We start from the raw sequence: 16,097 nt of genomic DNA on the forward strand, positions 1-16,097 counted from the left end.
AGGTCCACTCAGCCTTCCATCCATCCGTGGTCGGTAAAATGAGTACCCGGCATATGCTGGGGGGTAAAGAAAGGCCGGGGAAGGAACTGGCAATCCCACCCCATATATACGGTCTGCCTAGTAAACGTCGCAAGACGTCACCCTAAGAGTCGGAAACAACTTGCACTACAAGTGCGGGGACACCTTTACCTTTAAGTTTATTGACAAATGGCCTTTGTTCCTGTTGTATTGGAATGCTACATCCCAGGATATGTCATTCCTATAGCCTGAATTCTCTCCCAGTGCTATGTTTATCACTTTCCTTACACATCTGTGGAATGTCATGGACAGCCCTGGTTATCAATGCTGTATACAAACAAGGGCTAATTTACGCTGCTGTGGTAGCCACCGTTTCCCAAGCAATGTCACTATAGCAAAGCAGCCTTCCAAGCATCCCACGTATGGGACCCAGTATGTGGCGGAATGAAATCTCAGTACCTGCACCTTGCGTCCCCGAGGAGCAATCCTGCTGCATGCTGAAGAACGTTCACAAAAGTGCTTGGGGAAAGTCCCTGGGGTGGGGGGATCGCCTGGAACATACGAAACTGCCTTATGCGGAGTCAGACCATATTGGTCCATCCAGCTCAATATCGTCTACACTGCCCGGCAGCAGCTATCCAAGGTTTCAGGCAGGAGTCTCTCCCAGCCCTACCTGGAGATGCCAGGGAATAAACTTAAGACCTTCTGCATGCAAGGCAGATGCCAAGACCATAACAAGAGCCCTGCTGGATCGGGCCAGTGGCTCATCTAGTCCAGCATCCTGTTCTCACAATGGCCAACCAGTTGCCCATGGGAAGCCCGCAAGCAGGACTTGAGGGCAAAGAGCAAAGAGGCTCTGCCACTGAACTGTGGCCCTTTCTCCGATTACAAGACGCCCAGTGAAACCTTTCCTGTGAAGAAGCAGCATTGGCAAGAAAGGGTTAAAGCTGGGAGGAAACAGGGAGGCTGCGGCTAATTTGGCAGCCGCTTTGCCCATATCTCTGCCGGCTTGTTTGCAGATGGGTCTCTTCAGGTCACATGGATAGATGGGGAGGGCGGCATGGGAGGGGAGGGACATCGTTCAGCTCCGTTTTGTTTCCTGGCGACGGTGGCCTTTTTGCTCTTTTTGTCTCAGGGCAGGGGAGGAGCCGGGGGAGAGAAAAGAGAAAGAGAATCCAGGATGTCATATTTCAGGGAGGAGTTGTTAGGAACCCGCAGGACTCCCACAATCCCAACCTCGACCACTCAGGCATATACAGGATGTGTGCATGAGTTTCCGTTTCCCTCCCTCTGTCCTGTTCAAAGTGAAGAGACTTTCCCATAATCTAGGCCTACCAAAGGTGATTTTCACATGCATCCGAGTGCAGGGACCTCACAGCCACATCCAGCTCCGAGGAGTGAACTTGTAGGGTGTTTGCAGGCCTGATTTTGTTGTTGTCACTGCATTCACACATTACATTTTCGGTGGACACCGGAGTTGTTAAATCTCTTACAGTACCAGGATCCATTTAAGTGGAAGTGAAAATACCGGCAGATAGCCATCCACTTGCCAAATTCCATCTCCCTCCTCCTTAGGTTTCCTCCCATTTTCTGCCTTCTGTGCTTGCTATGTAGGCGAGAGCCATCTGGGTGGGTGGAATGTTAAATGTAGCCATGTTTTCTCATCTGAACATCTGGAATAGAGAAGTGTGTTAATGGTTCAGCAAGGTGACTGGGCTGTACTGGGCTGGATGTAATAGATAGAACCTGATTAAATCTGTAAAAATTGAAGGTAGGAGGATCTGGTAGACAATAGGTAGAAAGAGAAGGTTCCTAAGGGCTACATTGACTAGATGTTGTGCTCTCCCTGGAGAACTATTGCTGAGGGCTGCTTCAGTCTCACAGAGCTCAAAGCAGTAAGTACAGGGACAGGCTGCAAGGATGCATCTGACTGGAGATGTGCTCTCTGTCTGCTTACACACCATATATTTAAAGCACATTTGGGTAATGTGCTTTAAATGTGTGATATGTATGCAGCCCCAATTGGGGGATGCCTGAAGCATGTACCAATGTCAAACATGTTTTTGTTTCTACCATGGACAATTCAGGTACATGTGAAAAACTTTTATAAAGGGGCCATTGAGAATGCAGAGCAAGGATCCACTCAGTTCTTTGGATGAAGTGGAATTAGGGGTGTGTGTGTGTGTGCGTGCGTGCGTACGTGCGTGTGCGTGTGCGTGTGTGTAAAATATATTACAAACACAGAAACTAGGGGAGGGGCAGGCCAAATCTAGATCTTTGTTAGGGCAAGTGACTATCAGGCCTCATGGATTGCAAACATAAAATAAAGTAAGGTTTAGGGATCATAAATAAGCAGATTCCCCCTTTTGCTTGATCTGGGTTCACCATGGCATGCAACAGTTGCCAAGGCTAGTTTAAAATTAACCTAGCAAAAGTGGTTTTTAAAATGCAGGAAAAGCTGTCACCATATGAACAACATTTTTTATGTTTCCAAGTATAACAGTTTATGTGTCATTAATTATTAGATCTCACCTTTTACCCAAACTGGAATATTACTACAGCAAATATAGAGTTGTTGAATATTCAAATTTTCCAGTACTTCACAAATATTTATTATCTTGTAATCCTTACAACAGCCCTGTAAAGTAGGTCAATATTATTATCCCCAAATTGCAGATAAGTGGAGCTTATGGGGCTTACTGAGAGGGAGTAGTTCACCTAAGGCCACATACTGAATTAAGTTTGGGGTGAGATTTGGATGGGGGACTTCTTGATTCATAGCTCAATCTCTTAGCCACTGCACTGTGCCTGCTCTGTAATACTTATGAATTATAAATAGGAAGATAGTTCAAAGTGTGCTTTGGCTGTATGTTGTTGGGATGAATGACATGCATTCCAGCTCCTGTTCAGCAAAGAGGAGATGGGCGCCATAGCGGAAAATGTAATGCAGTACATTCCTATGCATGTTTACTACAGTGTTCAGTGGGGCTTACTCCTAGCAAGTATGTTTAGGATTGTAGCCTTAATTTCAAGGCACAGGACCTGAGAAGCCAGTCCCTGACTCCATCCCAGGAATTCAGTTAAAATCTCAAAGCAAAATTTAAGCAATTGCTGCTGGGTTGCAAGGGTGTGAAATTGACACAGAGTGTTCCCTCATTTTGACTTGAGGTTAGACAATTTCAGTTTCCCACCCATCCTGCAAAGAAGTCCCCTTTTTGCAGACTGAGCTGGTGAAACAGAGAACATTAATGTAAGGGGTGAAGAACAAAACAAAACAGAGCTTATAGGTCACATCCATGCAACATACATTTAAAGCACATGGCTTCGCCCAAAGAATCCTGGGAATTGTAGATTGTTTAGGGTACTGAGAATGGTAGCTCTGTGAGGGGTAAATTACAGTTCCCAGGATTCCTTGGGGAAAGTCATGTGCTTTAAATATATGTTGTGTGGATACAGTGAGAGCCTGGCTTCCTCCCTGCTTCACAACTGAAATGACTGACATAAATAGCCATGAATCAACTCTGGGCTCAGGTGTCATTTATTGCTCTCCCATCTTGGTTCAAGCAGATCGTCTGTCTTTCTTTCTAGAAACATAAATGTTTATCTGTTTATTCACTGTGTTTTTTTTTTAAAGAAAGGGGGAAATAAAGAGCAGAACTTCTCTGGGAATGGGGGGAAGGCTCTTGGTGATACCAGAGGAGGGCAGCCAATCAGTAATGTGTGCTGCATGCTTCTGCTTCAAACTTGGAGAACTGTTTTGTTCTCAGACTGATCATGGAGAGGAATTGATATATTACATGCAATGAGACCACTTCCAGATCAGTCTTGTTGATCTACAAATGTTACATCTGTCTTTGCCCTTAGGGTCACAAAAGGGACCAGGCAGTAAAGGTGGGAATTGTATACCTAGTCATCAGTGATGTCATAGATGTGGTCCAGAGGGCTTGTGTACATTCCAGAAAGCCCTCCAAAACACTTTGGTCCTAATAGCTGAAGGAAATCTTTCCAGAATCAAAACAGTGTGGGGTACAGCCTGAGCTAATGCTTTATCAGCATCCCACACAAGTAACAGAAGTGCATTTGTTGTGTTATGCACCGAAAAAAGCCTCAGCCGCAGTTGGTTCAGTTCTCTAAAAAGGGAATAATACTGGCATGCCCTAATGCAGGGATTCCCAAACGGCAACCTGTGAGCTTCATTCAGGGAGTCCCTGGTATGTATGCATCAAATATTGATATTAATTTTAATTGTATTTTATTGCTTCTTTTATTTGTACCTTGTATTTTATTGTATTACAATTTGAATTCTATATAATTGATTTGTATATAAGAAATAAGCAATAAAAATACAATTGCAGCATCTAGCACAGTGCATTACTATTGCTACACCAAGCAGAAAAAACATTAAGTGGTCCGCCAAGACCCTAAGCAATTTTCAAGTGGTCCATGGGGGGGGGGAAGGTTGGGAACTACTACCCTAATAGAATTGTTCAGGAGGGTGAAGGAAGCAAGGAAAGGTGTTAGCCCCTGCCTCTCTCTCTGGATATGAGAATTCAAAATAAGAAAATTACCAGGCACAGCATAGACACCCTTTTCTTTGGTCTCTGGCTGCCTCGTTTCAAGTCTTGCTTTTATTTCTTCATGTAGGGATCTATACAAGTAACAAGGATCCCATTTCGCATGGGGGTGGGGTACTCCGGACCGTGTGTAGCACTCCTCTCTCCTCCAGCCTTCTGGCTCACCAAGGCACTTCGTCACTTCCCCAGCTCACCCGCTCTCCCTTTGCTAGCACCATCCCAACGGCCTCCTCTTCCTCCGTCTCCACTACCCAGGTAAGGACTTGAAACATCAGTGCTGTAACTAGGGATTTCTGTGTGTGAGGGTCAGGTTCCCAGTTCTTTCCACCATCCACTCTGGCATCACACGTGTTCAAAAGGCCAGCTGTGCTTGTTGGTAGTCCAAAACATCTGGAGGGCACCAGGCCAGGTGTATGTAAAAGGTAAAGAAGTTACAGTCTGCGTCTGTGTTAGAATTGCTTAATATGTTTTTTCATAATGTTTTTAACCCTTTTTTAAAATACGTTTTAAAGCTTTTTTTAAAAAATGCTTTTAACATCGTTTTGTTTTAATGTATTTTAAGGTCTGTTTTTATGATGTTTTAAAGTGTTTTTAGTGCTTCTGTTTGCCGCCCTGGACTCCTGCTGGGAGGAAGGGCGGGATATAAATCAAATAATAAATAAATAAAAGGCATCATGCAGAAAACAATCATATATAACCCAGGGCTTGGACTGACCTCTATGGGGGGTGATTTGTAAAATTTGAAGCAAACAAGAATGATAGGTTCTCTGGGTATATGTACTTGTTGTTCAGACAGGTTGTTTTTGCTGCTTTATAGTGACTCAGCTGAGAATATGTGATGCAAAAAACCTACTGGCCAATAGCAGTACTCAGTGACTGAATGCACTTTAGAGTACTAGGCTCAGGGCTTTTTTGTGTGATGGTACTCACCAGTATGGAGTACCAGCACCTCTTTTTTGGCTGCCTATGGCAGCCATTGGGTGCTGGCACCCACAGGACTTTAATCAAGGTATGAGTACTGGCACCTCATTTTTTAAACCGAAAATGCACAGGCTAGGCTATATGAGAAATATCAAGGGTGCCATTCATCCTGGTCTGCAGCCTTCACAGTAACTGTAGCCACTAATTTTTGATTTGCAGCTTGTTCATTCCCATCATTAACTGAAATCTGAAACCTCTGCCGGTCTCCTGATTAAAAACAAAACAAAAAATGTAAATGCTGTTATTCTTTGATGGTGGTGAACTAAAGCAATAACTCAGAAAGCCTTCCCATAATATCAACCTGATGATCCACAATCCAGAGCCCAAGTTCTCTCCATCGTTCTGGTCTCTAGCCTTACAAAGGTACATACCTCCAATTTTTCCCTCCTGAAAAAGACCAGGGATCAATTTCACCCGAGTTTTCTGCTGAAAGAAAATGGTTTCATTTTAAAGAAGAGAGTTCATGCTGCAACATGAGAATCAAATGTTTTGGAGCCTTTCTAGGGTAGAGGCCAGATGCAGTCCATCTGCTGCCTGTCTCTCCATTTATCCATTCAGTACTAGTCTAGGATCTGTTCAGAAGTTTGGAAAAGATGGCTCTTACAATGAAGTGTTCTTCTCCCCCTCTTCCTTTGTCTTTCCCACTTTTGCAGGTGTTCTCATTGGCAGGATCTACATTCAGTCTCCCTCCCTCACACATTTTTGGAAGCCCTCTCACTTCTGGGCTGTCAATCAATCCCTTACTGAACCAATCTGAAAGCAACCGGGCAGGTATACAAAATCACAAGCCAGGAAGTTTGACATGAGTTCAGCTCTCATTAGAAAATGTCCTTCTAAAAGTCAAGGCCACTCCATCTACAAAGTCATCCTCTCCCTTCCCTGTGTTGGTTAGTTCTAAAGGCTGTAGACCTGATGAGGTTTCCACGTATAGGATAATGGGTAAATTAAGAGATAAAGCTTCAGATTTACTCCCTTTATAAATGGTGGACACGCCCTTTACAAAGATCAAGCTGTTTGGCATATAGATACAGTAGCTAAGCATCAGAAATATGACCTGGAACTCTTGGGAAAACAAGCATGGGGGCCATGCGCATGTGCAAGAAAAGAGACATGTTTATGGAGAAACAGTAGGCAATAATTACACTAGATTGCCATCTAGTGGCACGTGGGATAACAACATTCCTTGAGACAAGAAGTGGCTATGTTGGTAAGGTTGCACTAAATGCTTTCAGTTTTACAGGGAGGTTTAAGAGGCTTTATTTGAAATCAATAGAGAGTATAGAGAGTGTAGTGTAGAGAATGTTAACTGTGTAAATACTGAGTGTAGGACAACTGCAGGTGTGCAAAAAAAATGAACCAGTGTTTTGAGTAGATCCAAACTGAGAAAATCTTAGATTTATAAGATCAGACTGTAATGAATAATAGCAAGGCTGGGTTCACTTGTGTAAAATTGTGTTAATGTAACAAATCCCCCAGAGATTTTGCAGACCCAGCTAGACATGACAACAACAGACCTGTTTCTGTAAAAACTGGTACCAGTGTTTTTAGCAAAACAGAGACATAGAGATTATTAAACCCCATCCCCACATGAAGCTTACTTTCATAGAGCAGGAGTTCCCAAATTGTGGTCAGTGGATCACCAGCAGTCCATGAGCTTCATTCAGATGGTCCGTGGCATGTCTGTAAAAATACAATTAAAAATCATAGAGCATCTCGCACAGCACATTACAATTGCTACAACAAGCATAAAAATCATTAAGCGATTTGCACCCTCAGCAATGTTCACATGGTCCATTGGGGGGAAAAGTTTGGGAACCACTGTCCTAGAGTATGCCTTTACGCCAAGCCAAGTGAACTATCTGCAGAGAAAAGCGCAGGTTGGGGGAGTCCAAGGCAGGTAAGCAACAGGTTTGGGTAGGGTCTAGGTCCTCTCATCCACATGACCCTTTTGGTCTTAAAACCAGGTTTTCCCCTTCCTACCTCTGCTTTATACATCATTGGTGTAGACTTAAACTAACAGGTGTGCTCCATCATGTCATCTGTTATAATGAGGGTTTAGGGTATTGTTTGGGGGGTTGTCTGTAAATTATTTTTTAAAGCCACCATTTATCTTTCCACTTCCAGAACCAGATTTGGAAGACTGTAATTTTGCCTGCCGAGGGTCATCCCCCCAAGAAAGTCTTTCTTCCATGTAAGTTTATTTTCCTGAAATGCTGCATGCATGTGTGTGTGAGAGAAAGGAAATAATGCAATTATGCACCATCTTGCATAGGAGGGCTTGATAGGCTAACTAACAAGTTGATTTCCCATCTTTCCCAAATCCTCATTAAATGTGGAGAGAACTGTTTTTCTGTACTCGGGAAACCTCACTGAAACTTCTAGTTGTAAGTTGAAATAGAAAAGAAATGCAAAAAGGAGAGGGGGTATAAAACCCAATTGACCATTAGCGTTCTGAAGTTGTTTATTTTATTTTGTCTTCTTTAAAAATGCCCAACGCGTTTCGGCTCTATTATATATCAGCCTTCGTCAGGGGCTACAATACAAACATATATACATTTACATAATTAATACTTCATTTGTATTACATTTGAAATTCTTAATAAACAATAGGAAAACACACATTTGTAAAAAAAAAATTTTACTTACATTTTTCTTTGTCTATTTGTTTCTCTTACTGTTTATAGCATTCTCTTTACCTTCTTTCTGTGTATTTGTTAAAACTAGATGACATGCTTTTATATGTAGAGTGGTACTCAGCTGAGATGTGTATTTCATTATCTATTCAGAAATTGCCTGTAAGGGATCCTCTAAAAACTCTGTATCACTACAAAAGAGGAAGAAAATCCAGTTCTCCATTTAATCCTGAAGGAGACATAGTATTTAAAGCCAAAATCCAGCATATTTCTCTTTTTAGGAGTCTACTGTTATTTTGTCCCCACACTTTTTCTACACCCCAGAAATGAAAATCTTTCATAGTGTGTTTACATTCAAGAAAATGGTCTACTAACGGTGAACCCTTTCTGCTGCACCTTATATTACTATAAGTTGAAATAGGCCAGGTACTCTGGAGTTAAGCTAGAGGAGACTGATACAGATGCCTTAATTCGTATGTTGACAGTAGGTTCTCCTGGACAAGGACATTTATGTTCAAGACACATTGGGAAATTTGGGAAACTGGCTTTATTAATAAAAATATCTCACACCCAGTGGATAGGCCTTCCAGTACGAGATATAATTAGAATCCATCCTCTTTGAGCAAGAGGAGTCTGAAAGGAACTCTGCTATCTGTTTCTAGTTGTATGGGATAATGAGGGACAGTAGCATCCATTGGGAAAATTACTGGGGTGGGCTGGGGTGAGGAGTGTAGGGGAAAAGTGACGGCAGGGGAAGGGTTAAGCATCTGCATTGCTTCTCCCCTCTAAAAATTACACACTTCACTCACAGTTTTTAGATATTTGGCAGAGTTCTGGGTACTGCCCAGAACCATATAGATTTTTTTTAAGGCACCTGTAGATTCATTTCCTTTAGAAGTCTTAGATATGGCTGCTTCTCTTTTGTTTTCTGTCACCTCCCCCCACATCTTGTATGGAGGAGGGGAGCAGCAGCTAATTTTTTTTCATTTGGTTTGCAGCCCTATTAACTAAAATTATATGAGCATCTCTTGCCAAGATCATCTGTATCCTGTACGTCCACAAGCACAGCATTTGGAACTGGGTGGAGAATCCAGCATCCTGAAAACTGTGGATTTCAGTTGAAAAAGAGACCAAATGTCTAGCTTTTATGGCTGAGAGGATATTCCTAGAATATGCAATGCCTGGTGAAATTTGAAATACAGAGAATGTGGCGTTGACAAGACCTCTCCCTGTGGCTGGTAGCTGCAGAATAATTTATGCCAAAAAAGCAAACGTGTACCGAATCTTCATAATGCACTGAGTTCGCAGAATTGTACTTTTTTTGTCTCGTAGCCTTGTTTCAGCTAATGGGGAGTTTTGAAAGCATGTGATAGGTGGACTTAGCAGCTTGTTTGGAGAGGCACATTGACTGTCCTTCCCCTTCTGATGGCTCTTTTTTGCACACACACACGGTCACTCTGCAGGTCCCCCATCAGCAGCCTTCCCACACTCTTTGACCAGACGGTATCGACTAGCAGCGGGCAGCTGGAAAATGTTCCCCAGGCCACACCAAACATTGAGCAGCTCCTGGAAAAACAAGGCAATGGGGAAGCCGGCGTTAACAGTGAGTCGCAGCAGACTGCGTGGCAGGGTACCTTGGCTCAAGAGCTAAGGATGGGGCAGTCAAGAGGAGGCAAACCTCAGTCATTTGAGCTTTTCCCATCAGTTCCTCTCCATTTTGAGAAAAACTCCCTCCCTCTAAATTTCTGCCAGTCCTGTAGCTGTCAGAGGCACAGAAAGCCTGCTGAAGGGGGAAAAGGTGGCAGTCGGGTGCCATATATAGGCAGGCAGATGCACAGAGAATAGTTAAGTAAAAGGAGGTAGATACAATTCAGGTTCCTTGCTTAAGAAATGAAGGAAAGAAGAAGCCCTTGTCCCAAACTATTTGTTCATGTGAATTTTGGCAGAAAGGGCCCCACCTCTCTCAGCCCTTTTTTGGGTGGTTCCTGACCATCATGGAGTAAAGGACCCCATAGAGTCAGTGTGCGATAATGATTACAGTGAGGGACTCAAGCCAGGGAGCCCTGAATTCCAATCCCCCCTCACCAGCTGGATGACCTTGGGTTCCTCTCTTATTTCTCAGCCTACCTTGCAGGGTTGTTATGAGGGAAAGGAAGGGACAATTCTCTGTATGCCACCCAGAGCTTGTTCAAAGAAGGGTGGGATACAAATATAAGATGAATGAATGAGGACTACTTTCTCTAGAAAGCAGAGCAGAGAATTGTGGGATAGCCTTGTGGCTTCATTGAATGTGCTTTTTACTGAACCATTGCCTCCATCTCATATATGCTCTAATTGTGTCACTGTTGTCCCCTCCCCATCCCCTCTCTGTTCCTGACCCTTCTTCATACCTCTCCTCTCCCTGGCCCCCTTCCCACCAACGTTTTCTGCAGTTGTAGAAATGCTCAAGGCACTTCATTCGCTGCAGAAAGAGAATCAGCGTCTCCAGGAGCAGATCATGACTTTGGCAGCTAAAAAGGAGCGCTTGCAGCTTCTGAATGTCCAGCTCTCTGTCCCTTTCCCAGTGGTGACCACTGGCAATGGCCCTGCAGGCCAGGCTCACTACATCCTGGCCTCCACCGGTAAGGAAATGAACTCACCCCTGAGCTTTGGCTGGTAATTCCTAAAAGGAACCTTTTCAGTGGTGGCACCTCATCTACAGAGTGCCCTGCCCTGGCAAATTAGAGAGGGGCTAACATTGATATCTTTCAGGTGTTCAGGTCGAAATGTTGTTATTCACCTGGGCTTTGAATGGATATTTTTGGGGCTGGCTGCTTTTTACTGTTTCTTTAATCTGCCTTTGTCATTTTTTATTAGTATGTTGTTGGTTTTATACTTCTTGTTTGTTTTGGTGTTACGAATTTGTATTGTTTTTTCTGTTCCTGAGCCACTTTGCAGACCAGAAAAGTGGGAAAGCAGCACAAACAGTTTTAAAATAATTTTTTTAGAAAATGAGATAAAGCAAGAAAAAGAGGCATAGACCTGACAAGGAAGGTATACCAGAATGACTTCCCAAAATTATATCAAACAAGAAAAAGAGGCATAGATCTATTGTCATCCCACATGACCCAGAAGCTCTTAGCCCTAACCTTGGATCATGTGGGGCCACTTGGGCTAACTCAGTGGGGAATGGTGCTCTGCAGCTTCAGAGAAGCACCCTGAAAAGGCTTTCTGAGTCTCTCTCTCCCTCTTTCTCCCCCTCTAGCGTGCAACAGTGACTCTCTGAGTGTCAGCAAGAGCCCACCCTGCAAGAACAGCTTTGGCATTGAGAACTCACTCTCCACTTCCTCCGAGGTACAGAGCAGCTCTTTCTGTTCTCCTTGCTGTTGATTAGCAGACCTTCACTGCCAGCCAGAAAGTGGCTGTGCCGCGGCCGTCTCAGGTAGCAGATTTGGAGCGCCACTGAGCATGGCTGAGTGACAGACAGACTGACAGGGACGATCTCCCGCGCTAGCTGCCTCAACATTAATGGAAGCTGTGTGTGAGCATGGTTATGTTCTTGCATGGCATCCATTTGTTTCAGTGGGGGCTTGCACAGGAGACCTGCCTCAGAGATTGTGCCCCAGTTGACTGGCTAGAAGGGAGGATGCTCTTGGTTTGTCCAGCTAAGGCATCCAAATTCCTGCCCTGATGCCAGCAGTATGGACCTGGCCACCACATTTCCTTACAGTTCTTCATGTGGGTGCTGTGTCTGCATGTGAACAGCATTGTGAGATTACGAGTGGCTTGGGGAGCAGAAGGCAGGGTCAGAGGCTTTGCATAGCTTATGGGTCTTGTAGGATGCACATTGAGGTGCAAGGCACTAAACATCTTAGAGGTACAATGCAGCTGATTGGTTGATGGAGCAGCAGTAGGTATGTGGTGGTGTCAGTCTCCCATACTGTGTGATGTATAAAATAGTAACACGTTTGCATGCTGCAGTTGGTTGTCTAATCTTGTTTTGTTTATCAGAAAATAAATGAGATTTATTTTTAAAAGCCTTAACAAATTCCATTTGCATTCCATAAACATATATATATACATGTTCCTAGCTGCCACACACAAACTAAGTGCCAGGCTGCCTGTTGAGCATTCTGAAGCCTCGTTCTACAGGCAGAAAAACCTGTAGGAGATCCTCAAACATATACTTAAGCAGAGGCTGAATGGCCATCTGTCAGGGATGCTGTTACTGTATTCTGCATTGCAGATCCTGCATTGAGCAGGCAATGGGGTTGGACTAGATGATTTCAGAGATGCCTTCCATCTCTGTGATTGTATAATTCTGTGTTGGGAAGGAGGAGCTGCCATCTGGCTTTCTCCATCCACTGATTATCTCCACTTATCTCTTGCTTAGCGGAATTATCCTTAGTAGTCAGAGCAAGGAGGGTCAGGGAAAATTAGTTCTCAGGATAAAGAACTGATGAGGAAAGGCAGCTAGCAGCTTCCCTTCCCCTTGGTGTGTATTTGTTGAGATCCCCTCCAGCTTTCTTTTCCCATATGTATGGGAAACTTCAGAGTTCTCAGTGGGCAGCACTGGGCTGCTCCTCATGTGCTGAGTATACCGTGTGGCCCAGCTCTGATTCAAGTGCATGTAAGGGAGCTGAACTCCCACAGCTTCGCTTTCTGCCCCTTGCCTGTTAGACAGTATTTAGGTAAGTCTTGACCGCTGACTTCAGTGTTCAGGGAATGTTCAGGGATTTTACTACTACTACTACTACTGTTATTATTATTACTTCTTCTTGTTCCACTAACGATCCTCTCTCCCTGTCTGTGGCTGCTTGATTTGGTTAGTCCAGGCATCTGGTGCCTCGATCTCCTCATATAACAGAATTGCGGGACTTGTGGCTCTCCAGATGTTATTGGATTCCAGTTCCCAATAGCCCCAGCCAAGCCAGGGATGATGAGAGTAGTAGTCCAGCTATGTCTGGAGGGCCGCATGTTCTCCATCCCTGTCTTAGAAGGTAATGAGGTTTCAGCTGTCTAGATAGTGTGAAATTAATTATGTGTTTTGGTTTTCACTTCTTGTTCCTCACACAGAGAAAGAGATGTACAAATCTCTAAATTTTGGATTTTTCTAGTTATTTGGGGTGTCTTCAGGTTTCTAGGACCTGTCAAATTGCCCTAACTGTATTGATGCCACTATATTGATGCCACCAGATTGAGTGAGCAAGCATAGCAGTGAATCTCTTTAATGTATAAGGAGTGGCCTTATTCTTAATTGGATCTGTAGTCCATCTATTGCAGAAGATATTCTGACCAACAGAAGCTCTCGAAGGGAAATTTCGCTATCTTTTCCTAGAGATGCCCAAGATGGAATTTGGGACTTTCTGTGGGCAAAGCATGTGCTCAGTCACTGAGATTTGGCCACTACAATTCTGCAGAGTGTAGTACTGGGGACAGAATTCAGCTTCCTGAAATTCTCAGCTTTATTTTATCTTGTTTTATTTTAGTTTGTTTTATTAAAGCATGTTTCTAGCCCCTAAGCTGCAAATATATGCTCGAGCATGAGTGGGCAATACTCTGTGAAATCTTAATAGTTAGAAGGATGACAAGAAAAACATTTCCAGTAGCTAGTGGTGAGTTTTCAGTGTTCATCATGGCTCCTTGCCCCTCTGCTCTTGACAGGCAAAACTAGAATATGTTACTTTATTTTATTTATTTATTATTAAATTTATATCCTGCCCTTCCTCCAAAAAGGAGCCCAGGACAGCAAAATAAGGACAATTATGCACATTTGCTCCATTAGTATACTCATGTAGATTACAGAATTCAAATTTTGTTTGTACAGAATTTCTAATTTAATTTTTCAAGCACAGACAGCCCCTGGATATGATCCCTAACATCCCATAATGATTCTCCCTCCTTTTTCCTTTTCCTACCAGGATCCTCACTCAGGCTGCCCAAGCAGAAGCAGCTCCTCCCTCTCCTTCCACAGTACACCTCCCCCACTGCCCTTATTGCAACAGAGTCCCGCCTCTCTCCCCCTAACAACTGGGATGCAGCACCAGCAGCCCCCAGTGAATGGTTTGGCCAGGGCAATGGGGACTGTCCATGGGGGAGGTGCCCTAGCCAATCACAGCCTGGTGGATGGTTTGCTCGGGAGCCTGGCAGGAGGACAGCAAGTACCCATCAACGGCATCCTAGGAGGTCTGAATGGAGCAGTGGCCACCCAGACACAGAATCCCCTCTTGGCACAAAGCAGCGGCCCCCCAAACCTGCAGCTCTCCACCAGCCAAAGCAGGTAAGGTTCAGACAGAAGAGGAGAGGAGGCAGCAGTGAGGGAAGGGAGAACTGAGAAACCAGGTTTGCGATGCCAAAAGGTGTTCTACTTGACCTCCGTTCTGTGACATGTTCCAGTTTTTAAAAAGTAATGCATTTCCGTGGGACATCCTTCCGGTGGGACATCCACCCCTACCTGATCTGCTGGACCCCTGGGCTTTCCACTTTCACTCACACCTGCTGTTCCTGGTTGTGCTCCCACATTTTATGTAATGTGGGTTTTTTTGAGGGGGTGTTTTCCTATTACAAGCATGCTCCTGAGCGATATCATTAAGAAGAATAGCGGGCAGCATGGACCATGCGCCCATGTCACAGAACGATGAAAAGGAGTCAGTGATGGAACCTAGAGACGTGGCCTCATCTTAAAGTGTAATCCAGATTTCAATTTGGAAAGAGCAAAACTAGGGTTGTGTGTACCATGCAGTTCTGAGATTGCAGGAATTAGAAATGAACACAGATTTCACAACTTGTTCATCTTTGTTTTCATAAAAAAGTTTCTAGCTTTCAAGTCGCATAAGTGATAGAAGGAAAAAACGCAGAATAGCCAGGTTTCTGGGTATGACTGTAGGTCAGCAAGATTAATGCTGTCTCTGACCTGAAAACAAGTGAAGAAGGCCTGGTCCAATAGTGGCCGGTGAGGCAGTGTGGGTGTGGCAGACGGCAGGTTGCTGCTGCTGACAAAGAGGGCAAAATCTGAGGGGGGGCTTGGCATGGTGTGGCAAGCAGCGGTTGAGCCAATCCGACACTCCTACTGCACTGTGCAGCGCTCCCCATGTCTCCCCCCTCCCCCTCTTGGTTACCTGGAGTGACCCATCATGTTTGGAAGCAGGGAGAGCCATGGTGCCCCACCCACACCACTTTACCAGCTGCTGCTAGCCTATTCTCATGCTGTAAGGCACAGAGTGAACATAGGAAGAGCCCTGGGGAATCAGGCCAAAGGCCTGTCTAGTCCAGCTTCCTGTGCTCACAGTGGCCAGCCAGTTGCCCATAGGTAGCCTGCAAAGGTCGTGGAATAAGGTTATATAACAGGCATGATGTGTCCCGCTATCACACCATCCTACCACAAGGCAAGGTGAGGGAGCCTGCCTGGCCACCTAAGGCGGCCAATTTTCAGTGCTATTAAAAGGTGGCAGAGTGGATGGGTGGCAGGCAGATCTGGTTCACGTGGTACAATCTACCGAGATTTATGTTCTCCTATTTAACGTGAATGATCATGGTCTTGCTCAGCTCTTGTTTATTTAAGTGAGGCTTGTGCAAGGGAACTCCTTCGTGGATTATGTCTGCATGTCATTTAAGGGAAAGACCCAGGGGTGCTGGTTGGATTTTCTACCTTGGGCACCAACATTTTTGGTCCCGGCACCACCCGCACTGGTCCCAGTGATATCTTTCTAACCACCCCATTCTTTTCCTCTTCCCTTCCTCCAGCCTGCCCAGCACGAGCCACCTGACCGAGCAGCAACAGCAACTCCTCAGCCAGCCCGAGTTCCAGCTCCAGCAGCTGCAGCAGCTCTTGACATCACAGCCGCTCAACCCAGTACGTACCGCTGCTTTGGCTGGGCCCCAACTGCTGGCTGGGGCACAGTTGGAGCAGGCA

The 16,097-nt window shown here is 44.6% G+C and overlaps 1 protein-coding gene and 1 long non-coding RNA gene across 10 annotated transcripts in view; one reads left to right on the forward strand and one right to left on the reverse strand.

The window, feature by feature from the left end:
- MLLT6 (MLLT6, PHD finger containing) overlaps nt 1–16,097 on the forward strand; it is a 203,973-nt gene that overhangs the window by 177,508 nt on the left and 10,368 nt on the right. For 8 of the 9 annotated variants that reach the window (XM_061590461.1, XM_061590464.1, XM_061590463.1 and 5 more), the window contains 8 exons: nt 4,663–4,847; nt 6,227–6,344; nt 7,698–7,764; nt 9,670–9,809; nt 10,639–10,827; nt 11,451–11,539; nt 14,107–14,465; nt 15,929–16,037. In XM_061590461.1, the coding sequence (XP_061446445.1) occupies nt 4,663–4,847; nt 6,227–6,344; nt 7,698–7,764; nt 9,670–9,809; nt 10,639–10,827; nt 11,451–11,539; nt 14,107–14,465; nt 15,929–16,037 (1,256 nt within the window). The remainder of the gene's footprint in view (nt 1–4,662; nt 4,848–6,226; nt 6,345–7,697; nt 7,765–9,669; nt 9,810–10,638; nt 10,828–11,450; nt 11,540–14,106; nt 14,466–15,928; nt 16,038–16,097) is intronic. The other variant, XM_061590459.1, reaches the window with a different exon arrangement.
- Nucleotides 160–8,270, reverse strand: LOC133366915 (uncharacterized). Its single transcript, XR_009758492.1, has 4 exons — nt 8,220–8,270; nt 7,172–7,253; nt 5,945–5,999; nt 160–1,691 (listed from the first exon to the last, which is right to left on the reverse strand). It is a non-coding gene; the product is annotated as an uncharacterized LOC133366915 (long non-coding RNA).

This window comes from Rhineura floridana, chromosome 11, assembly GCF_030035675.1.
Source record: "Rhineura floridana isolate rRhiFlo1 chromosome 11, rRhiFlo1.hap2, whole genome shotgun sequence".
Lineage (NCBI taxonomy): Eukaryota > Metazoa > Chordata > Lepidosauria > Squamata > Rhineuridae > Rhineura > Rhineura floridana.